The 25,704-nt window shown below is 36.5% G+C and overlaps 1 protein-coding gene across 1 annotated transcript; it reads right to left on the reverse strand.

Annotated features, from left to right (window-relative positions):
- Positions 1-4,526: 4,526 nt before the first annotated feature.
- Positions 4,527-25,562, reverse strand: DEPDC1 (DEP domain containing 1). The gene is made up of 12 exons (XM_008139424.3): positions 25,509-25,562; positions 23,468-23,733; positions 20,228-20,384; positions 19,728-19,846; positions 19,167-19,297; positions 17,421-17,468; positions 13,745-13,885; positions 11,635-12,483; positions 11,038-11,210; positions 7,524-7,700; positions 6,065-6,250; positions 4,527-4,777 (listed from the first exon to the last, which is right to left on the reverse strand). The coding sequence occupies exons 1-12, from the start codon at positions 25,554-25,556 to the stop codon at positions 4,637-4,639; spliced, it is 2,436 nt and encodes an 811-aa protein (XP_008137646.2). The 5' UTR covers positions 25,557-25,562; the 3' UTR covers positions 4,527-4,636.
- Positions 25,563-25,704: the final 142 nt, after the last annotated feature.

Below are 25,704 nucleotides of genomic sequence, written 5' to 3' on the forward strand. Positions count from 1 at the left end.
TTTTAATTTTTAAGTCCTCCTCTAAGGATATGCTTTTTTTTCATTGATTCTAGAGAGAGAGGAAGGGAGAGGGAAAGAGAAAGAGAAACATCGATCAGTTCCCCAAGCAATCTGACAGGGATGCAACCCACAACCTGTGTATGTGCTCTCACCTGGAATCGAACCTTTGATGCATGGGAGGGCACTCTAACTATCCACACCGACCAGGGCCTGGAGGTACAGTTAAAAAATTTTTTTTCAGATCTTCCCTGGCCAGGTGGCTCAATTGTTTGGAGTCTCAACCTGTACACCAAACGATTTCCTGTTGGATTCTAGGTTAGGGCACATACTTAGGTTTAGGTTAGATCCCGGTGGGTCAGCAGGGACAGGCAGCCTATCGGCATTTATCTGTCACATGGATGTTTCTCTCTCTAATAATCAATTTTAAAAACACCCTCAGGTGAGAATTAAAAAAAAAAATCTATATTAAAAAAATTTCAGATCTAAAATTTTATTTGGTTCTTTTTTAAATTTTATTTTTCATTTACAGTTCACATTCAATATCCTATCCTATATAATGAAACCATAATATGCAAGTCGACCGAATGGTGGAATGACTGGTCACTGACCACCAGGGGGCAGACGCTCAATGCAGGAGCTGCCCCCTGGTGGTCAGTGCGCTCCCACAGGGGGAGCACTGCTCAGCCAGAAGCCGGGCTCACTGCTGGCAAGTGCAGCAGCGGTGGTTGGAGCCTCTGCGGAGGCAAAGGAGCAGCGAGCCGAGTGATAGGGAGCAGCAAGCAGGTGGGCAGTAAGGAGCGAGGGGTCCTGGACTGGGAGAAGACACAGGCCAGGCTGAGAGATCCCCCCACAACCTCCAGTGCATGAATTTTGTGCACTGGGCCTCTAGTAGTTTAATAAGACAATTGTGAACCAATTTTTCACAATTATGTGTTGACTAGAGGCCTGGTGCACAAAATTCATGCACGAGGGGGTGTGTCCCTCAGCCCAACCTGCACCCTCTCCAATCTGGGACCCCTCAAGGGACATCTGACTGCCCGTTTAGGCCTGATCCTACTGGAATCAGGCCTAAACGGGCATTTGGACATCCCTCTCACAATCCAGGACTGCTGGCTCCCAACCACTTGCCTGCCTGCCTTCCTGATTGCCCCTAACCACTTCTTCCTGCCAGCCTGATCACCCCATAACCATTCCCCTGCCAGCCTGTTTGCCCCTAACTGCCCTTCCCTGCAGGCCTGGTCACCCCTAACTGCCCTCCCCTGCAGGCCTGGTCCCCCCACAAATGCTCCCCCTGCAGGCCTGGTCCCCCCCCAACTGGTCTCCCCTGCAGGCCTGGGTGCCCCCCCAACTGCCCTTCCCTGCAGGCCCAGTCATCCCCAACTTCCCTCCTCTGCAGGCCTGGTCACCCCTAACTGCCCTCTCCTGCAGGCTTGATTGCCCCCAACTGCCCTCCCTTGCAGGCCTGGTCCCTTCCAACTGCACTCCCCTGCTTGCCATCTTGTGGCAGCCATTTGGTGTCCACATGGGGGCAGCCATCTTTGACCACATGGGGGAAGACATCTTGTGTGTTGGAGTGATGGTCAATTTGCATATTACTTTTATTAGATAGGCTAGAGGTCTGGTGCATGGGTGGGGGCCAGCTGGTTTGCCCTGAAGGGTGCCCTGGATCAGGGTGGGGGTTCCCTTGGGGCATGGGGTGGCCTGGGTGAGGGGCCTGTGGTGGTTTGCAGGCCAGCCACGCCCCCCGGTGACCCAAGCAGAGGCCCTGGTATCTGGGATTTATTTAGCTTCTATAATTCAAACTTTGTAGCCTTCAGCAGAGGCCAGGACAGGCCAGGAACTTGGCTTCCTCCATCGTCGGGGAAACCCAAGCCTCCTGCTCGTTCCGTGGCCGCAGCCATTTTTGTTGGGATTTATTTATTTTCTATAATTGAAACTTTGTTGCCTTGAGCAAAGGCCAGGGTGGGCGGAAAGCTTGGCTTCCTCCATCGCCCGGGAAACCCAAGCCTCCTGCTCTCTCCAGCTCCGTGGCTGCCACCATTTTTGTTGGGATTTATTTATCTTCTATAATTGAAACTTTGTAGTCTTGAGTGGAGTCCAGGGCCCGCCAGAGTGTGCGGGGAAGCTTGGCTTCCTCCATTGCCGGGGAAACCCAAGCCTCCTGCTCGCAGCCATCTTGTTTGGGTTAATTTGCATATTCGCTCCTGTTGACTGGTGGATGTGGCTTGTGGGTATAGTGGAGGTATGGTCAATTTGCATATTACTCTTTTATTAGATAGGATTCATTTCTGCCCAAAGTAATTGAGAGCATTATGTTTTTGCAAGACCTTATCTAGTGCTTTGATTCTAGATGGTTTTAATACTAGTAATAACTGCTAATATTTATTGGGTGCTTATTCTACACTAGATACTGTGCTAAATGCTAAACACTTCACATTCATTATTCTATTTAATCCTCACATCCTCACAACAATCCTAAAAGAAAGGTACAATATCTTACAGATAAAAAAAAAAACTGGGACTTAGAAAGTAACTTGTCTGAGGTTACACAGTAATTGCATAAGAGGATTCCAACCTGACTTTAGAGCTCACAGTATTAAAGTGTTACACCATATTTATTTTGTAATCTCAACACTAATGCAGATGAAAGTTTACTGTGTCGTTAGAATATTTATTTAGTATCAATCAATAAATACAAAGACAAAAATTGTTATAAAACCCATAATTTTTATCTCAATATGCAACATAATTCACATTATTATACACCTTTAAACAGAAAAACTTTTAGCACACAAACACCTTGGAAATAACTATAATCTGATCCAATATTTTTCATAGCTAAGGTTTCTGGGCAAAAATTATTTATTATTTTCTGTCCAAATTTTTAATAAAAAGATTGCAATTTCAAATGGAACATTATCATTTTATAGTACAACATTACATTGAGAAATCAGAACAGTCATTGAACAATAAGTGTTTACTACATCCCAGGCTTTATGTATATCTTTACACTTAAGGAATGGATATTAAACAATCTTGGAATAAAATAGGGAAGGAAAACTGCTTCGATTTTGTGCCAAGTCAAACCTAAATTTGGAGACTTATGTATTAAGATGAGAGGTATTTATACTGGTACTAGAGGCCTGATGCACAAAATTTGTGCAAGGGGCTTGGCCCCTGCCTGCCGAGGCTTCGTCTGGAAGGTCGTTTGGACAGACATCCAATCGAATTAGCATATTATGCTTTTTATAGATTTTCTTCTAATAAAAAGCCAGTGTGTCCCCAGCCTGACATTTATTTTATGAAGTGTATTGGGCACTGATTCTCAAAGTTGGCTGAATGCTGGAATTATATAGAAAGTTCGAAAAATACTGATACTTATACTATATACCACCGATTTTCAACCGGTATGCCACAAGAATTTTTAAAACATGCAATACCTGACTATTTAGTCAGGGGCATGACCTCTCTTCCCTTAGGTTGTCAAAAAAATAAATAAATAAATAACAACAGCCAACATAGCAATGGCTGTTCAGTGTAACTGAATCAGTGTGATTTTTGTCAGACTGGCAAAAATAAGATTATTTTTGTGCCACAGAAATATTATAGTTAATGTGTGCCATGAGATGAAAAAGGTTGAAAATCGCTGCTATATACCATCCCTCAAAATTTGGATTTAATTATTATAAGGTAGGGCCTAAGAATACATTATTAAGAGCTCTCCAGGTGATTCTAATATGTAACAGTTTGAAAAATACAAAACACTAGCTTAGAGAACTGTCTCATAATCAAAGAGGTCAGTCTTCAGCTGAAGGACTCCCCATGACCTGATTTTGGGGGGTGGGTGTATTGTTATTTTTTAAGTATCTGTTAGGTGTATCTCCCTTAATTAGAAAATAAATACTCTAAGGGAAGAGGTTTTATGTTATTCATCACTGTCTCTCCATACCTAAAATAATGAAAGGCTCATAGTAGTTGCTAAATAAATATCTTATGAATGAATACATGATTGTCTTATACTTATATATTTACTGAAAAAAATGAATGACTGAAGCAGTTAGGATAAATTTTTAAGGCAAACCAAAGTCTTATATATACACATTTTAAAAACACATACATCTATAAATAGATCAAGAGTAGAAATAATATGAGTGCAATATTTAGCAGTTGAGAATTCATTGAGTTTTCAAATATTCTTCACATTCTTAACTTAAAAACAAAAGTGACCCTACACAACTAATTCTTTAAGCAAATATCCATATGTACACATGCTGAGTTTTCTTTTAAAAACAGAATTAGAGCTTAATCTTGCTGAACATGTCAGTTTGAAAATTCAAGTAAATACAATTTTAGTACACATGATGATAGCTTTTCCAGAGAGTTGCATAAAAAAACAAGGATTGATTTCTGTTAAAATATCTGGTATCACCTATTATTATTTTCTCTCAGTTGGGATCCACTAGTTTCTTAGCAGTCTCACATTGATAAAAACTATTTTGGCACTTCCTTGTACAATGCGCTTTGTTTAGGAAAAAACTAATTAATAAATATACTTCCTTTTTAAAAAAGTAGCTGGATTCTTAGATATGGCTTTATTTACTTAAGTTCCACAAGTATTATATAATTTGTAATACAGTTAGTATCTCATACTACGCAACTTTGGTTTTCTTAAAATTAGCATTGGTTGTTTGATTGTAGGTTTGTCACCAAAAAGTGCTGCTTCACTTTCCGTGGTTGGAAATCTTTTCTGATATATCAGTGGATATTCCTTCTGAAACTTAAAAGTGACATAAGGATTTAGAGAGTATTTACATTATTATCCTAGCTGAAGCCAGTATATATTTTAAATTAATTCCGTGCCTTTCTCAAAGACATACAGTGGAACCTCATTTCTCGAACTTAGTTCAGTCAAGGTTCCAGAAGGCTATTTGAGAAGCGATTTGTTTGAAAACCGAATCATTTTTTTCCCATTAGAAATAATGTAAATTGAATTAATCCATTCCAGACCCCCAAATGATTCCATTTTAACCTTTCTTATATCAGTACATGTCTAAGTACTGTTAATCTATAAATAAACACTCCTTTTCTTAAATTTATGGAACCACACCTACTAGCCTTAAAGGAATTTGTCATATACCACTGTCTCTAAAATGCTATCACCTGCTAACTGCTTTTCCTTTATCCAATCAACAAGTTTTTCTACCTATTCATTTGCTTGTGGTTGTTGTTTTGTGAGCACTTTCACATCCTTAGCAACATTAGCAGTCTTGATGGCCACTTTATGTTTTAAAATTGTGCTAATCATCGCAGCAACAAAAGCATTCTCTCCTTTGTTTGCTGCCTGAGAGACACTTTTTGTCATGCTGAGGTATCAGCATGAATGGGCTGCCAGGTCAAAAACTGAAGTTTTGGTTGACAACTGAGACAGTTTTCTTATGCACAACTTGGCCCAGAACAGAACTGTTGGAGATGGGAGACATTAAAGAAACACGGTTTGATTGTATTAGAGAGATGAATACCTTTCAACTTACCCTTGTTCTCCCTCTGCTTTCTCATATATAAAAGGTACACTGTAAGATTTCTTAGATTTCAGTATTAATTTTCTAGGATTAGGGGGAGATTCTGCTAAATCTCCCCCTAATCTCCAGATCTTCTTCCTTCCCACTGATAAAGCCTATGAAGGTCACAGGGGTCTATTATATTTCAGAGACTTGAAATTGAACTTATCAGAATCATGTGGTTACTGGTTCTTGATGTAGAGCTAAAAATCCTAAATGGTAATGATGAGTCACTAAAAATTTATGTAATATAATCCGAATTTTGTAATTGTTTTACCATCCTAATCCAAACTATAATCATACAGAACACTAGAAGTAAAGGAGCGTACTTGTTATTATTATTAAAATTTAAAAGCAAAGAGTAAAATCAGGCAGGTAGTCATATGCAGCTTATATATACAATTAAAAAATATTAAAATGAGAAATTAAATGCTAAGTGTTATTAATAATCAGCAACAGCATTTTAAAAATTATTTACATGATTGAGAACTTGCTCATCCTCTTACCTGTTTTAGTTTTTTCCTTTTCTCCTTTAAAGGCAAACTCTTGCTTTTAATAATATTTTCCAAAAGTTCTGCAATTGCATCTTGAGAGGTAGAAACTTTTTGTTCATCAAACTCCTGAGCACTAATCTGCTTACAGTATGAATATGTTGGCAATGGAGCAATCAGTCCATCTCCAGGATTTTTAATCTGTAGTGAACAAAATGATACAAAGTCTATTAATTCTGGTCATGTTCCTATTTGAGAAAGTGTTCTTTTGATGGCTTTTAGTATCTATTATTTTGCCACCAAACATTCAATACTTTAAGGTTTAAATTTCAGCTCCATTACCTACCAGCTTTGATTCAGTAAGCATTTAACTTTTCTTAGTCTGTAAAATATCCCGATTACATGAAATAATAGGTAAAAAGCGTTTAGCACACAAAAAGTATTAAATAAAAGTAGCTATCATCATTGTAACTATTAATCATGGATTTTATTATTTTAACTACAAAACAATAACAACTGAAGTAGTATTTTAATGCATCTTAAAACATGAATGTTTGACATAGTAACAGTTAAAAGTACTCTTCTACTGTTTTTGAGGTTCAATGGCATGGGCTGAGTCCATAACATCCTGTTGGAAAAAAAAAAAATATAGGGGATAGTTGTAATTGTAAGCCAGAGCAATATTAGAATGGTATGTATGGGAAGAAACATGAATGTATGTGCTGGGTAGCCAAAGACTGAATGTAGTAGACATCTGTTGTTTTTGGCTGCTCAGTACTCCTTCTCTACTCCTTGTAAACAGTTCCTCCCCATTGTACCCTCACAATCCTGACCTTTTTTGAAGAACAAGATCCTCCCTCCAAGCTACTCACTCTCAATCACCCAAAGGATATGCATTTAACCTAGACTGGGCCAGAGTCCATACTAAGAACTTTTCAAATTGGAGATGGAGGTTTGCTCTTTTTTCCTTTGGATTGCAAACCTAAGTTTGTAACTCAAGAGCTTTAATCAGCCATACTCCCATCATGTTAAAGGGCCATTTGTCAAATACAGGACCAAAATGGAAATAAGAGATGGAAGGATGAAGAGAGAGTCCTATTGCTATTTGAGTCCCCAGATTCTGTCTATAGTCCTGACTTTTAGAGGTTATTAATGTGAGCTGATAAAGTGTTCCATTCTGACTAGGCTAGTTTGACATGAGTTTGCCACTTGCAACTGACTTAATGCAGAGGATATTTTTGTTTGTTTCAAACTATAAGAGAATATTTCTTAGAAAAACCACAGAGGTAGAAGAAGTAATTCGTATAAGAAGTGGGCTTAGGAAACAAGTTATAGAGGCAACGGAAGGGCCCTATGGAAGGTAAAGGTGAGGCACCTAGCGGGGAGGGAAGGGGTTGGAGGAAGGGAATGGCGCGGGGTGTGCACCTGGGAAGGAGAGCACCTAATGCAGGTAATTTTGACTTATAATACATACAAGGCCCCTTTTTAAGTAGTCAAGATGTTTCTCCACTGCAGTCTGTAAGTAAGAGGGTACTTGAAGAATTTCCTGATGATGATCCATTAAGAAAGAAACTAATCTTGCAGCAAGAAGCTCATCAAGATCCACTTCTTCGGCACAGCATAGCACACACCGAGAAAAAGTGTGTATCATCTAAAAACATATTAAGAGATGTGAATTTAAAAACCTAAGGTTTTATATAAGTTAGAATATCAGTAATTTCTGGGTAGCACATAAGCAGGCTTCAGATTAAAAATGAGAAAAATAATTTTATTAGAAAGGTAAGCATGTCTACTCTTCTTTTTAAAGTATTTGTTATGTGTTTCCTTAATATAATTCCATTATGAAAGGCTTAGCTTTTAACTTTGTCACAATTTTGTCAGCAAACACCATAGGTCCCATTAATACCATATAGATATGTTGCTTAAAGACTATTAGAGAATCTCACAAAAACACAAACCAGGAGACTGTCTATAATAATAAAAGTGTAATATGCAAATTAGACCGAACGACCTTCCAGATGAAGCCAGGGCTGTGAGGGAAGCCTGGGTCCCGGGTGCCAGAGGGAAGCCAGTGCTGGCAGCCGGGGGAAGGAAGGCCTACTCTTGCACAAATTTCGTGCATTGGGCTCTAGTATAACACATAAATGTTAATGGTTACAAAGAGTCTTCAAATTCTGGAATACATTTTATATTTCGGAGCTCATTTACTCTTTCATATCCATATACTCATTACACCGGTTAATAATGCGGATTATTATCGATAGATGGAGTTACACATATGTTGATATATATGCCATTTGATATGCATGCTATTTTGTTTTGACAGCAAGCTTCAAAACTTTATGTCAAATTTGCTGAAGGTGTTAACACCACAGATATTTTTACGCTTAAAAATGTCGAATTTCGTGCCAATAAAAGAGCATTTGTGGGAAGTTTTAATTCATTATTTTGAAGAAAAGTGCTGCTGAAAGTTATCGTATACTTCGGGAAGCTTAAGGTGAACATGCTCCATCTCAAGATACTTCTGAACGCTGGTTTAAGTGCTTTAAAAGTGATGATTTTGATGTGAAAGACAAAAAACGTCCAGGTCAACAGAAAAAGTTTGAAGACCAACAATTACAAGCATTATTGGATGAAGATGTGTGTCAAACTCAAAAGCAACTTGCAGAAAGATTAAACGTTGCTCAGCAAACAATTTCTGATTGTTTACAAGTAATGGGAAGATTTTAAAAGAAGGAAAATGGGTGCCATATCAACTGAATGAAAGACAAATGGAAAACAGAAAAGTCATCAGTAAAATGTTGCTTCAACGGCACAAAAGAAAGTCTTTTTTGCATCAGATTGTGACTGGCGATGAAAAGTGGATTTTTTTTGAGAATCCCAAATGCACAAAATCATGTGTTGATCCAGGTCAACCATCAACATCGACTGCAAGGCGAAATCGCTTCTGAAAGAAGACAATGCTCTGCATTTGGTGCGATTAGGAAGGTGTGGTGTATTATGAGCTTCTAAAACTAGGTGAAACCATTAATACTGATTGCTACCAACAACAAATAATCAATTTGAACCACGCTTTGACCGTGAAACAACCAGAATGGGGCAGAAGACACGGCAAAGTAATTTTGCTTCATGATAACGCACCATCACACACTTCAAAACCAGTTACAGACACATTAAAAGATCTTGCCTGGGTCAGTGGATAGTGTTGGCCTGTGGACTGAAGGGTCCCGGGTTCGATTCCAGTCAAGGGCACATGCCCAGGTGGTAGGCTTGATCCCCAGTAGGGGGTGTGCAGGAGGTAGCCGATCAATGATTCTCTCTCATTATTGATATTTCTATCTCTCTCTCCTTCTCTTCCTCTCTGAAATCAATAAAAATATATATAAAAAAAAAAAAAAGATCTTGCCTGAGAAGTTTTAACCCACTTGCCATATTCACCAGACTGCTCCTTCAGATTACCACTTGTTCAGATAGATGGCACACGCACTTTCTGAGCAGCACTTCAAAACGTACGAAGAAGTAGAAAACTGGGTCTCTGAATGGTTTTCCTCAAAACAAGAAAAGTTCTATTGGGACGGGTATCCACAAATTACCTGAAAGATGGGGGAAATGTGTATCTAGCAATGGACATAACTTTGCATAAAGCACTTTTGATGTTTCTCTTGAAATTATCGTGTTTTCTCTGATTATAAAATCCGCATTATTAACCGGTACACCGAGTAACTCACTAGTTTATATAAGTCACACACATACACATACACACACCTCATTCTAAAATAATTAGAATATCAGGATTCTGTTTGAAGTATTTTTCACATAATATATGATGAGCATACTGAATTGAAACATTTTTGGTTTTATTCCTGCATGTGAGGCAGGTTTCCTATCTCCTTCCAAAGCTTAGTCCTCAGTGTTTTATTCTTCTCTCTCAGCTTTGTAGAGCTCATTTACTCTCATAGCTTCAACTACTACCTCTTCCAAAAATCTGCCTTCTGCCCTGAACTTTCTTCACCAGGCTCACATTTCCAACATTCTGCTGGATAAATTTTACTCAGATGTCCCATAACCTCACACTCAAAAAGTGTAAAAATAAAATTATCCACTTCCTACTCATGCCTCTTAAATTATTTTCACAAAATATCTTCTTTCAAAAGATGGTGCTACAATTACTCAAGAATAATTATTCCTCCTTATATTAGATCTATCATTGTAAGAGAACTGTCCCTAATGAGTGGAAAAATAGAGCATAGCTCCAAATTTCTTGGTACAAAAACCTCTTGTAAATTGAAGCTCCATTGTGAGGAAGAGTTAGCTCTTGAGAGAAGAGAAGAGAAGAGAAGAGAAGAGAGAAGAGAAGAGAAGAGAAGAGAAGAGAAGAGAAGAGAAGAGAGAAGGAAGGGGAGGGGAGGGGAGGGAAGATTAGATTTAAGAGTTCATACTACAATCAATATCTGCACATAAATACCTCTGCCCTCATTCTCATATACTAGAACCTGAGATGGCTACACTAGTTTCTTTCAACTCCTTGACCACAATGATGTGCCATTCTAATTCACATAATTTATCAAATACAACTTACCACAATCTCTGAAACCCTTAGACTTACTATACCTGCATTTCCACTAACTTTCTGCTTCAGAGTTAGTGCCCGTAAGCTTCCAACAATACCTACATCTCCTCTTCCTTCCCACCAAACTGAATTGACGCAAGGCAATATAATATGGTCTGACTATGAAGTGATACCAGATGAGTGAAGAGGCAAAATCCTCAGACCAAAGATCAAGATGTGAAAGTTAACAGACTGGGCACAAAGGGTTAATATGTCAACATTTTATTTCTAGGAAATGTTAAACTTTTAAGAGCATTTCTAACCTAAGAAACTAGGATGTCAAGACCACGACATCACTCAAGTAGTACTTTTAGATGTTTTTTTTTTTTTTTTTGGTTTATGAACCAGGGCTTATTCTTTCCTTAAGAAATCAACTTACCAGTGATCTTGTACCCATTGCATCATGAAGTTGGGGCATATCAACATTTTGACTCATCCGAGAAATCATGCGCATTAGAAGTTGAAGCTTTCTACGATTTGGTGGGGGAAGTAACAAGCAACATAACTGTAGTGCATTGATGGCAACCCTCTCTAAATGAGGTTGTAGCAAACCTAGAAAGCAAAGTCCCCAACACCGAAAAAAATAATAACATTAGTTGCTTTCATACTATTAGCATATGGAGTTATTTAAAGAAAGTAAAATAATATTTCGATATTTCATTTCTTTTAACTATTCCTAGAAATTTCCGCATTCCTCAAAAGCATGATTAAGATTCTCATTAATTTCTTCATAACTTATTTATTAACATCCTACAGTTATTACAACTAAAGTGAGTCAAAATAAGTGAAAATGAAAAAAAGAAAGTGCTTTAGGTAAGTAGTATAAGTCTTGGTTATATCACAAGTCTTTTACAGTAAGAAACTTTCCTTTAGGAGGGAGAAAAAAAGCAATTTCAGAGAAGAAAAGCCAGGTAAGCAAAAATAGTTAGTAAACACTAAAAGTTAATATTACGTGCAATGAAAGCATCAACCTTACTTTGTGTGCCAGTCAACATAGAAGAGGCTGAAGGTAAAGAATTTCCTGAAAGTTCTATTGTACTTTTGCAGAGTCTCTTATTGATTGTGGCACTAGACTCTCCATGATCACCTTCCATAGCTGTTTGCACACTTGTGCTGCCTTGTCCAAGATTTGGTTTCATGATAATTTCAGCCACTGGCATATTGACATAACTATTCCTCCTCGTACTACTTCTTAAAAGTAAACTCTGAGATCTACAAAGCTGTTTTGACTTGCTTTTCCCATTATATAACTCCTCTTGGTCTTGAACAGTCATAGTAGAGGTTCTCTTAAAACCAACACAGAGTGGCTTTTGAATACTTTCCTCTGAATGAAGATTCATTATGGATTCCTGTTTGATCTCAGACTCTAAAAATTGTTTATTTTGTCCTTCTATGTTCAGAATAGATTGATGGATGATATTGGAGACCTCTTTACGTGAACTCCCTGGCAAATCTATAATTCCTTCTAAAGAATAGCACCTTGGTTTGATGTTAGAGGATAGAGCATGCATACTACTTAAGCCTATTAAATTATGACAGCTTCCTCCTATTATGTCATTAGCACTGGCTCTTCTGTTTTTTAAATCAACTAGCTGCATTTTCTTAACACATTTTTCTTGAAATCCGTGATCGCTTATCTGCAGTCTCTCAGTAGTATTTGATTCTTCTTTGTTTTTGTCTTTACGAAGCAGACTGAGAAGAAGACACTCAGTTGATTTGAAGGAATTCAAACTGTTTAAGTGAAGGATTTTTGAAGATTGTAGATCATCTTGGATTTTATGTATCCCACTGGGTCTATCTGAAAATGTGATGTAGCCACAAACAACTACCAGGAAATGAAACAAAAATTAAGATGCAACTGTATGACAGTGGACAAAAATAAAATAAAAACAACAGTAAAGTTAAAAAAATAAGGCATCACTACAGTACATATTGTTAGTATAATACAAATAGCAGTTGCTGAATTCACAAGCCACTTAAACAGGACACATGCAACATTCAGTTACAAAGTGCAAGACTGACCAGAGGTTTTCAATTTGTGATACCAATAACTAAAATTTATTTCAACAATTGAATTTAATGGATTGAGTCAAATACATTAAACTATCTGCTCACAGTCTAAAAGTATTAGAAAGCTCTTAATTATAACGAACATATAGTATAATAAAATATATATTTGATCTTTGTTCTTGGCAGAGAGCTCCTAAAATCCTTGGAATTTCTGGAGTGAAAGGAATCTTCTGTTATTCATATAAGCCTATTAGAGCAATCTGAGTTTATGCTAATGAGAGGATTTAGGGCTGGCCTTGTTTAGAAGTTTGGAATCCTCAGCCTTAACTCAGACCTCCCTGAGGGGGTTGGAGAAGTAATGTAACCACCAATGACCAACGAATGAATTAATCAATCATGACTATGTAATGAAACCTCAGTTAAACTCTGAAACAATAAGTTTAAGGAAGCTTACGGGTTGGTGAGCACACAGATGTGCTTAGGAGGGTGGCACTCCTGGAGAGGGCATGGAAGCTCTGCACAGCCCATTACTTACCCATTTGGCTCTTTCAGACCTGCATCCTTTATAACACATCGTAATCATTAAGTAAAGCACTTCCCAGAGTTCTGAGTTCCTGTAGTGAATTATTCAACCTGAGGGGTTTCATGCTAACCCCTGAATTGGTAGTTAGCCAGGGGTGCGGGAAGGGTGGAGAGTGAGTAAGCCTGAGGACCTCATTTGCAGATAGTGCCTGAAGTTAGAGCAGCCTTGTGGAACTCAGCCCTTAATCTGTGGAGTCTACACTAACAATGGGTAATCTGTATCAGACTTTTTCTTTAACTTATGGGGTCTTGGCTAGTGTCAAAAATAAATTGAATTGTAGGACACCCGATTGATGTGGAGAATTGGTGTTGGATTGATGTATCTGAATTATTAGAAAACAACACAACAGAAATCGGTATTCTTGAATTTAAAAATAAGTTATGGCTTGCTGCCTTCATATTTACCTATACTATACTTTTTGATATTTTAAATTATGGGAGACTTGAAAACTTTAATGAAATAAATTTAAACAATAAGTAAAATCCATACATACCCAAAATGTTCACAAATAATTCATAATATTCAAAGGTAAGTAGAGGTTCAGGGAGATCTAGAAAATAATCTGCAATTGTTCTAAATACATCTCGTTCAAATCCAACATAAGTTGGATTAGTCATATCATTACTTCTTGGCCCTAAGAAAAGGCAAAAAAATATAAGCAATATTTATAAAAAGATTTTTAAATATACTTATAAAAATATGAAACCTGTGTTTCATGAAGGAACTATGTTTAATAACAAATTCTGTCACAGTTCAAACATTTTAAGAGTTGTGCACACCTCATTCCTTCTCATCGTCTTTTCAGCAGAAATTACTGCAATTACTACCATTTTTTAAATATCTATAAGCCTGGAAAACTGCATATAAAGCAAAATTGGAAATATATTTAAAAAGCATTAGGGAAGTTTATGTTAATGAAATTTTACTACAATTCATTTTAAAAAACAAAGTATATTTGGATACAGCAAATAATTCCTACAAATTGTCTTACATTTTCATGAATAAATTTTGCCTGACATGAAACATAACCTTAACAAGTTTAAACAATATGTTTACATTTGTTTCATTAGCTAAACGTTATTGAAATAAGCATGCCTACTCATAGTGTTTTCCTCAGAAATAAGATCTGATCTCATGTTATAGATGAGGAGAATGAAGCTCAGAGTAACTTGATCCAGATAAAAGAGCCCTTGGTGGCAAAGGTAGAATTAGACCTTAGAGCAAGCATGTCAAACTTGCGGCCCAAGGGCTGCATGCGGCCCACAACGAACATTTCTGTGGCCTAGCCAATACAACGTTATGTAAGAAATGTTTCACTAAAAATTTCGTAACTTAATTTTTACAATATCCTGTTACACATAATTAATAGTCACGAACTACAACGTTTGCTAATTACTATAATAGTGTTGCATTCATTTCCCTTATGCGCAAGCACACCATTTCTCTCCACTAATACTAGCAGCGAATATTTTAGCAGCCGATTGCCATGTCATTAGTGTTGGACTGACTTACTTGGTGTGTGCAATAGGAAATATTTTGCTTTTGGAGAACAAGAAAAATAGGTTTATTTGCATTATGCTTATTATTCAGTGTCTGGTAAGTTAATTCTCAAGAAAAAATATTAATTTTTATTAAAATGTTCTATTATTTTATGTTAATGATTGCTCATTTTTTTCAGCCATTGTATTCAGCATGTCTCTATTGAAATAAACCTACATTTCTATGAAAATTGAAACTTTTGTTTTTTTGTGGCCCACATAAACTTAAACCTTGTTTATTTGGCCCACGTTAGCCTTTGAGTTTGACATGCTTGCCTTACTTAGAGCAATGTAAAGTGAAAGCAGCATCCAGGACCTTGAGGTCCAACATTTCAAGTGTGGTCCATGAACTATATAATGAGAATCATCCAATGTGCCCATTAAAAATATAAACTCCTCTATACAGATGAGAATCTATGGAGGTAGAGGTTGGAATTACTGACCGAGAAATGTTTGCTTCTGCTTTATTAATCTAGTAGTTTCTAAACACTGATCTGGGCTTGCCCTAAGGATCTGGAGGCATAGTTAAAAAAAAAGATTCCTGACAGGTTGAATCAACTGAATCAGAATCTTTGGCAAATTTTCCCTAGTGATTGTGATATACATTCAAGTCTGAGAGTCAGCATGCTATCTTTCAAGTTAAAATCCTTCTCTTCCCAAATACAAATGATTTCTTATTTCTGTTTCTAAACTTTTGTATGGCTCCACATGTGTGAGTACACACACTAAAAAAGGATTAAAGAAAACAAATCATATATTACACACACATTTAATAGCATAAAGGCTAATATGGGTTTTATGTAGGGCAAAATATTTTTCTAAGGAGGATATAAGAAATATTCTTAATATGTAGAATAAAAAGTTGATAAGCAATAGAAATTTTCTAAGATGAAATATTTTACTGGAATTAAAACTATACTATTTATAGTTAGAGAATCTATGCATTAGAAAACTTTTCTAAGCCATAGTTTTCTTTCTAGAAAAAAAAATGTAATAGTATACTGACCACTAATTCTTATATGTGACAGGATAACTGAGGGGGATTAAATAACAAGTAAAAGTCTTAATACTTGGCTACATATACTGTCATTAAAGTGGAATTCAGTAAATTACATTTTTGGTATCATTTAGGTATAACATGGACTGGGAATAAAGGGAAGACAAATCTCTCAAGATGGAGCATCAGAGAAATACCTGGAAGTATGCTTATCTGACCTGCAAACCATGAGTCAAGTTATGAGAGTGGAGGGCAGTGAGGTAGGGGGAAGGTAGAAAGGAAAACTCAAAAATTTTAAGATTATCACCAAGATCTTTACTTAGATTTAATAAATAAAATCTTTCTATAACATACATTATTTACTTCATTGTTCTGTTATTTTGTCATATTGACACCCAGTGGACAACAAGGGAATATATACTTATATTGAACATTAATAAAATAGTAATTTTATAAAGACTAGAAAAATACCTTTACAACAAAATATTAAAATATAACTTAACTTTTGATGATTTAGACTCACACACCTCTGTAAATTTTTAAAATTGCTTTTGAAAGCAATTAGGGTTTTGTACCTGATTGGAATCTTAAATTATAAAAATCAGTTAACACTGATCGCTGTGAAAAAGCTTATGACAATGTTAAAAAATAATTTGCTGATTAGTAACAGATCTTTTTTTCACAAAAGTCCCATTAGTATATCCCGGCAATTTTCAACCTGTTTCATCTACACATAAACTAATCATTAAAATTCTGCAGCACACCATAAAATATACTTTTTGCAGATCTCACAAAAAAATATAGGTATACTTTTGATTGACTTACAAAAAAAAAAAAAAAATTACCTATCCTTTTTGCTCCAAAGTAATTTTTTTCTTCTTTTTCTCAAAGTAACTTTAAAAAAAATTAAGTATATAAGGATTTCTGATACCAAGAATTAACCTATCAGACACAACCTTATTATGAGATGTGCCCAATAAGATACAACACTACTACATTTATGGTCAGAGAGGGCATTCACACCAAATGGCTATTCCTCTGTTGACTATTATCATTTTTTTATTTGACAATTTAAGGGCAAAGAGGTCAGTGCCCTGACAAAATAGTCAGGTATTGCATGTTTTAAAAATTCTTGTAGCACACCCGTTGACTATCCCTGGTATATCCGATAGAGTAGAAGCTTGTTCATGGAACACCTGAATGTTCAAGCTGTGTACAATGTCAAGGGGTTTGAAGTGGATTTAATGAGACTTCATTTCTGATTGAAACTTTCCATTTATAAGCTGCTTTACTTACAAGTTACTATTTGAACTCTGATTCTTACTGAGACAACTGATGTAGATTATACCAAAAAATCATTTGAGATCTTCTAGCCTATGATTTTATGATTTATGAAAATTGAGCCATAAATTATGGGCTTGAATTATAAAACACCATCTGCAAAGAAAAAATTAAGGGCTCTATAGCATACTCCATATGGAAATAAATGTAACCAGTTCTACTAGATTTTCATTTAAACATCAAAATACATTATATGCCTTAATTTGATCAGAAATTTAATACATTATTTAAAAACATTTCTCTGTTCTTATTAAATACTATCAATATAAAACATATATATTTATTTAACTTACAATTTGCTAGGCACTTCATGGCAGATAATACCCAATGAGGAAGATCATCTACACATAAAAAAAATATAAACATTGTTTAGTTAATTCACAACGTTTTTGATAGTATATTTAAAACTTAATACTTACCCTCAAATCAAGGATTAGTTTTTTTATGGGAGATGGTTAGGAAATAAATTAACATTAATCTCTACCCATTACCACTACCTTTTCTTTATCCTCATTTCTGTTCTGACTATAGCTGTACTGTATTAATATTACTGATTGGAGAGAGACCTATAATTGAAACAAGGTATATTTGAATATTAGTGTGCTTTCATAGTGAGGTCTGCTTCAAATCTTCTCATTGTCACCAATTGAAATATGCTGCATAAAATCTAGCAGTTTTTTTATACAAACATAAAAACCATACAAACACTTGACTTGAAAAGTTTATAGTTATAAAGAATAGAAAGCTTGGATAAGAACATATACTGTAACTTTACAGAATGAACCATTGGAATGGTCCAAAGCCAAATGCATATGTAACATAACTCTTAAGTTTTGACATTTACTATTTGCTCCTACAATTAAAACCTCCAAGTTCTTGCATACAAAAAGAAACTCAAAGTAATGGCATTTCAATTAATTCCATAGATAGCAATTGATTATTAAAAAATTATCAAGCCCTGGGTGGATGGCTCAGTTGATTGGAACACCATCCTGTGCACCAGAAGGTCACAGGTTCGATTCCCGATAATGGCACATACCTAAGTTTGGGGTTTGATTCCCCATCAGGGTGCATATGGGAGGCAACTGATTGATGTTTCTCTCTCCTTCTCCTTTCCTCTCTCTCAAAAATCAATAAACATATCTTCCCATGAGGATAAAAAAAAAAAAAAGACATTTTGAGTACATTTCTTGATATATTTTTTATGTTTTCTAATGTCTCTGCCTTGAATTATCTCCCTGATTTTCCTATATCTTAAATCAATACATTATATAAATATATATAACATAAAAAATATATACATAATACAAAGCCAGAGCTCTTTAGAGTACTGGTGTTGAGAGATTGGACTTATTTTATTGTGTTACTTCAGTTTTGCATATGTCTTGACCCCTTTAAATTTATATGCTCATGTAAGCTCCAGGAAGGCATGGCCATTTCCCTCTTGTTCATCACTAAATCTTGGGGGACAATGCCTGGCACATTATAGGTCTTCAATAAAATGTGACTAATCAATGGTTTTAATTATATTTGTACTAGAGGCCTGGTGCACAGATTTGTGCACTGATGGGGTCCCTAGGCCTGGCCTGCACCCTCCTGCAATCCAGGACCCCTCGGGGATGTCAGAGAGCTGCTTTTGGCCCCATCCTCACAGGCCCAATCCAGACAGGAGAGAGCCCAATTATGTGCGTTGAGCATCTGTACCCTGGTGGTCAGTGCTCGTCATAGTGACCGCTTGATGGGTCATTCGGTCACTTAGGCTTTTATATATATAGATACCTTTTTTGGATGTTTAACTGTGCCATTAAAAAAAAAAATCATGAATCTATCCTAAGAGCTAAAATAATATTATATGATATTCACTTAAAAAATATTCCACTGTGATTGCTAAAGCACCCATGATAAAGCAATAGTGTCCCTGATGCTCTTTCAATTAAACTGTTCTGCATCCTACATTGTGGTCTCTGTGCACCCCCACAATAGCTATTACCTTTGTTCGCAAGTTTAAAAAGAGTCCAACTTCTTTTATTGATACGAACCTGACTTGTCTTGTAGTACAACTACTCCATGTTTACTTGTATTGGTCATGTTGTACATTATATATTGAGGAATCACTTGTTTTGGGTTTATGACTTCTTCCAGGGATGACACCCCTAAAATGGTTTGCAGGCTAAATAGGAGAAAGAACACAAATATTTTTCCTCCATAAAATAAGTACAATAGAATATATATATGAAAGGGTTTGGCAAACAAATAAAGCCCTCAGAGTATACTGTTTTTGTTTTTCCTGAAACCAAACTTTGAAAGCTTATATTTAGTATCTAACTTTAAAAACATTTATTTTTATAACTTTTAAGGATTCCAATATAGACTCCAATATACAGCTACAGTTAAAAAACAACACACCAAATCATACTGAAAACATTCTATTTCTATTCTACTAGAATTATAGCAAAAAAAAAAAACACCCTAAGAAATACATATACAGGTTAAGTTCTAAGCTTTGAGAACTAAACTGCTCTTTTGCATTAGCATATATGGATGAAAAAAGGAAAATTAAAATTCTAAACATCTGTGGAACTTGGTTTATTTTAGCTTACTAGTTCAGAATAATGTATCTCCAAACTTCTTCAATATCTTTCTGGCTTATTTCTTTATTATCAACTGAGTTTTCTTGATCTTCATTGATTATTTCACAGTTCATGTTTTCAGTATTTTCCTGAAAAGAGAATTACTTTGGGTTAATATGTTATGCTCAAATTAAGGATATCTTGAATTAACACCACTCCATGAGGATCTATGAGGTGTTACCTGATAAAATAATGTAACATAAAGCTTTTGGTTTTGCAGTTGGGCAAATCACCCTCAAATAAATTTGAAATAAAACATGCTTAAATCATACAACTACTATTTCAAGTATGTCTCTCTACCACTTTTTATTACTGTTTCTATGAGTTCCATACATTTTTAAAGTATAATTAAAGTTAAGAGTGTCAAATACTGGCTAAAAATATTAAAAAATCATTTACTTTTAATGATTCTATTATTAAGCACATAGTAGTTATATTAAAACTAGTGATTAGTAAAAAGGATGTTTTACCTGAGAGAATTGTAATCCATGCTTTTTAGGAGTTCTACGAGATAAGTTTCGTAACTTAAAAATACTGTCTTTATCTTTGGAAAAGTTCTCTATGCTGTTTTTTCTTAATTCTGGATGCCTTCGTGGAAGAGTTTTAAGTGGAGAACTTGCAGGAAATCTGATTTAAGAATAATAAGCAAATTAAATAATGTAGATCAGAAACAACTTACTACTTATTTATCTTAAAAATCGCATAAAAACTGATTTACATTATCAAGGAATAAACAGTCTACGTAGATTTTCCCATTAAACCTTTGAAGTTATTTTAATAGTTTCCTGCTTTCTTTAGTACACTGGCTATTTTAAATTTATTTCTGGATAATTCAAGGTTATTATTAAATCAATTATGTTGGGGAGGTATCATTTACATATAAAATAATTTAGAATGTTACATTTTCTAATATTTTCCCCAAGTTATCTAACTTCTATATATTTTCTGTCCTTTGTGATTGCTCTAATTTCCAGAAGTTGGTCTCTGTTACTTTTTTTTTTTAATGTTTTTATTGATTTTAGAGAGAGAGGAAGGGAGAGATAGAACATCAATGAAAAAGAAACATTGATTGGCTTCCTCCTGCACACACCCCCCTCCCCGCCCCTGGGGATTGTGCCCAGAACCTGGGCATGTGACCCCACTGGGAATTGAACTGGGGACCTTTTGGCTCATGGGTCGACATTCAACCACACCAGCCGGGCCACTTTTTTTTATTATATAGCTTTCCCCTTTCATTTTAATATAAATATTTCAAAGATACAAAAAAAAATATACAGAAAATATAAAACATCTATGTATGTAACCATCAACCAATGCAATTAACATTTAACCAAATACTTCATTAAGTGTTTTTTTAATCCTTACTTGAGGATATTTTTTCCATTGCTTTTCAGAGAGAGTAGAAGGTAGAAGGGATGGAGGGAGAGGGAAAAGGAGAAACATGACCTGAGAGAGACATGACTGGTTGCCTCCCTAACAGGGGCAGGAAGCGAACCTGAAACCTAGGTACTTGCCCTTGACAGGAATCAAATGCACAACCTTTCGGTGCATGGGCCCACGCTCTAACCATTCAGCAACACCAGCCAGGGCATCTTCTTTTTTTTTTTTTTAATGAAAGAAATTATTTGCTTATTCTATATTTCTCTTCCTAAGGGAAATCATTAATCTATAGTTAGCATATTTCTTTCTTGTTCATGTTTTTATACTTTTAATAAACATACAAAAACAGTATATGGTTTGGTATTTTTTCATTCAGTGGTATCTTTTATCATACATTTAATTTATGCATAAGTTTTTAAGTCACCTTAAAAGTTCTTTCTTATTCCTCCATCCTAAAATATTTTCTTATATTATATCACTAGAGTTGTATTTTCATATATAGTTATTTAATTCATATATGTTATTCTAAGTTCTCATATATGTATGGGTTTGTATTCTCAGTTCTTAATTTTATTAACTTAATTTAAGCCCAGACACCAGGTTAAGGCAATTCTTCCCTCCTTGTTCTTCAAAATTGCCTTGGACCTTTACATTATTAAATAAACTTTAAAATCTGCTTGTCAAATTCAACAAAAACAATTATATAGAGGTCTTGAATAAAAATGCACTGAATTTATCAATTTATGAAAAAGCGACTATTTTACCAGGTCTTCTCATTCATGAAGAGGACATCCTTCTCCATTTATTATCTTCAATTTTATAATTTCCCCCAGGAAGGTCTTCTACATTTTTGGAAAACTTTATTATGTACTTTGTAGTTGCTATTGTAAAATACTAAGGCAGAGGGTCTAGTTGAAGAGTTATGTAGAATTCCAGTTAAGAGAGAATAATGGTCTAACAAAAAGAACATTCTTAGTGGAGAGAAAAGTGGACAGAACAGAGAACTACTGAGGCAGCACAATAGAAATCGTTTTATAATTAAATCATATTTAAAGGGGAGAAGAAAGGGAGTCAAGGTATCCAAGGGAAGACAGTGCCATTCTTTCAGATATAAATATAAAACAAAATTTATATTTTGAGATGATAGTGATTTTCTATTTGCTATATTTGAAGTGCCTAATAGGAAAACAAAAAAAGGGAGCTAAAACTCAGGAGAGATATTTTGGTTGGAGTTTTGCAAGTCGTAAGAAAAAGTAGGTGAAGGCATAGCATAAGATTACACGGGGAGAGAGGTGAAGAAAAGTCTAGGGACTTGCAAACCAGTAACAACTAAAGGATGAGCAGCAGCAAAGGAGCCCACCAAGGTGACCAAGGAGTACTTAAAAGAGGAAAGATTTCTAGAGTGTTATACAAAATGAACTGTTCACATGCCCCTTATTGCAGTTTATTTGTACGGCGTAAGTCATCTTTGATCACATAGGCAAGAATCCATTTCTAAGATATTTCATTTGAAAAGTACCAATTCTGCAGAGAAAAAAAGCGTGGATATTAGAATCCGAAGACCTAGTTTAAGGGAAATATAACAAAGAATCCTGGGTGCATGAGAGAAAAAGCAATTATGTGGCCTGAGACTCAGCAAGGCTCCACGGAAACAGGCTACAATAGAGCTGACATGAGAAATGTATTTAAGTAGTTTGATAAATGGGTGCAGTGTTTCAAGGTGGAGGAACATATTCGGACAGAGGTAACATGATTTGTTACAGCATGGTCTCAGCTTCCGCATCTGTAAAAAGGAGCTAACACTTACCCTTCTTAACTATTACAGTGATTAAATAAGAAAACATGTAAGTCATAAAGCAGGGTCTCTGATACACAATAAATACTTAATTATTCTCTTTAACCAGTGGTATATTTCTTCTGTTATTTGTTAAAGTCTGCTAATATTTATCACATGCATTCTTAAATTATATAAGATCATGGTACTTGAAGGCAAGGACCTGTGACAATTTGTCTTGTAATTTTTAAATCTATGAAATTAAAGGTTAATAATGATCTATCCTTAAAATGTTATAGAGCTTTCAGAAGTGCTAATATCTCACTTTACTCCCAATTCCCTATTTTATTATATATGCTATCTAACATTTTAAAAGTGTGAATTGTGCAGCTATTAACTTTAACTTCTAAATGGTCTTAATTATTAGTAGACTAAGCACAGTTCTCTACAGAAAATATAACTACTTCTAAAGAAGCTGCTGTTTTAGTAAAAGTATACTAGAAGTGGAGTTAAACTTTAAGTAATTTAGTTTTCCAGTTATTTCTTTATTCAGTACCTGAATAGCTGACTGTTGTCATAAAGATTTTCTGATCCCCATTTCCCTTTGATATCTTCAATTACATGATTCTTAAGAAATTTTCTCAATAGTTGGATAGTCTGTTGCCTTGTTACTTCAGGACCAAAATTATTATTATTTCTTAATAGGTCATAAAGCCAATCCACTGCTTCTCCTGCTGTGAAACAATTGCCATATTTTTTAAAGTGTTGCCTGTGTTTTCTTAGAGGCATTCCTGCTCGGAAAGATGTGGTAACTTCATTCCACTGCAAAAGAAGTAAAATATTTTTAAAAATTAACAAAAATGAAATCTCTTACTGATTTAAAATAAATTAGACAAAGGAAATTCTTTCATTTACATCTGATTACATCATAAAATTTCATGAAATCATTCACCTTATTGGTGCCATAGAAAATTTGATACCTCATACAGATTTATTTTAATTAATCCTACTGTTGTGATAATATTTTCATGTAAGTTTTTTGAATAAAAGCGCTTCATTGGCTGGTTGGCTTATTTAGGAAACCTAGTAATAACGAAGAGCTGCAATGAACCTGTCCTTTAGTCCTCAATAGAGGATTTATTCCTGTGGTTTATAAAAAAAAATCTTCAATTAATATTAATAGTATGGTGGTAGCATTTGTTTCGGACGCTATGTTTTACATTAATCATTTCACTTTAATTCTTGCAATTCTATGAACATTATTATCCCAATTTTAGAGGAGAAGCACAGAGAGATTTAATAATTTGACCAATGTCACACAGCTCAGTGATGAACCCACGTATTCTAACCCAGGCTTGATTGACTCTAGCACCGGAGCTTGTAACTACCATGCTGGCCAGAAACAAAACTCATGGCAGGCCGTAGTTTCACTGGTAAAACACCTTTAATACTAAAATAGCTTATATATTTACTATAGTATCTCTTATGCGAAGATTCCAGTATTGAACATGGAACAGATGGGGTGAATTAAGTAAATTTTAAGTCCATTGTGTATTTAATGACACTGTGATATATCCACATTTTTAAAAGACACATTTTCCAAAAAGACACAAACCTGAAAGTGACACCTCTAAGGTGGAGCACGAACGTGGTGGTGGTGGTGTAGACCAAACACACACTTTTTATTTGGACAGTCTTCCAGAGGTCAAGAAATCTTATCTGTAAGCCCAGCCGAGCCACTGCTCGCTGTGTGACCATGTATCTAACTAACCTACGTGGCCCCAGCACCACAACGCAAAATCTCCCCGCAGAAAACACAAGGTCCGCATTCTTCTCTTCTTCCCGCACCTCCACATTTCACTTCCTTCTTCAACACCCATCCCGAGCTGCCACCGATCCCCTCGGTAAGTTGTTTCTTAATTCTACACATCATAACACACTTCCACATACATGTCCTCCCCAGAACTATCACAGGGTGGACATGTATTATCAAGCCCCACTTTACCTGGACGGACACTGAGGCTCCAGAAGTTAGGGGACTCTCCCAATGTCACATAACCAGGGGCGGGCACAGACCCCGCGAGGTGCCAGCGGTGTTCCGGCTGGTACCTCACATACCCCGGGTTTGTTGGTTTTGACAGGGTCAGCTGTTACCTACTGGCATTCGGCTGGTCCGTCCCGCCTTAAATGCGACAGAGCCAGCCACACGGACCCGCCAGGTTCGGGCCGGCGCCCAGGCTGACCCCGCAAAGCCGTGGGACTCAGAGGACTTCTTCTCGGCGCCTGTGGACGAAGGAAACCAGGCGCGGGGAGCGGCTGCCCTCGGACGTTCCAGGGCCGCCCGCAGCAGCCGGGCAGGAGCCCCTAACAAGGCGGGAGTAGGCTGCGCCTTCGCGGGGTGCCCGGGGCAACCGAGGGGGGCAGACTTGCCCCGCAGCGGTTCCGCGACCCCCCACCCCCCGCTTAATGCTTTTTTTTTTTTCATTCTCCTTCCAGCGCACCCAGCGGCTCCGGGCGCCATCCCTCCGCCCAGGTACAACTAGGAACACTCTCCCGTAAACATGGTGGCGGCCATCCCCCCGGCGGACTATGCTTACCAGCTTGGTGGCCCGATAAGGCCCCGGAGGCACACTCCGATTCTCCATGCCTTCCGCCCTCCGGGCCCGGAGGTGTGTCAGCGCGGGGCGCGGGGCATGGCGGTGGAAGGTTACCCTACGGTCCAGCCGGCTGTGTGGCAAGGCCGTCCGCGGGCCGCGCCGCCGATTTGAATAACGCAGTGGCTGCGCTGATTGG

This window comes from Eptesicus fuscus, chromosome 9 (assembly GCF_027574615.1).
Source record: "Eptesicus fuscus isolate TK198812 chromosome 9, DD_ASM_mEF_20220401, whole genome shotgun sequence".
NCBI lineage: Eukaryota > Metazoa > Chordata > Mammalia > Chiroptera > Vespertilionidae > Eptesicus > Eptesicus fuscus.

What these genes read in the sequence shown, in the direction of transcription:
- DEPDC1 (XM_008139424.3), bottom strand. Translation starts at nt 25,556, where the DNA reads ATGGAGAATCGGAGTGTGCCTCCGGGGCCTTATCGGGCCACCAAGCTG. An exon ending in CTTATCGGGCCACCAAGCTG is followed by an intron (nt 23,734 to 25,508) that starts GTAAGCATAGTC and finishes CTTCTTTTGCAG; the next exon opens with TGGAATGAAGTTACCACATC. An exon ending in TGTACTACAAGACAAGTCAG is followed by an intron (nt 17,469 to 19,166) that starts GTTCGTATCAAT and finishes TTTTATGTGTAG; the next exon opens with ATGATCTTCCTCATTGGGTA.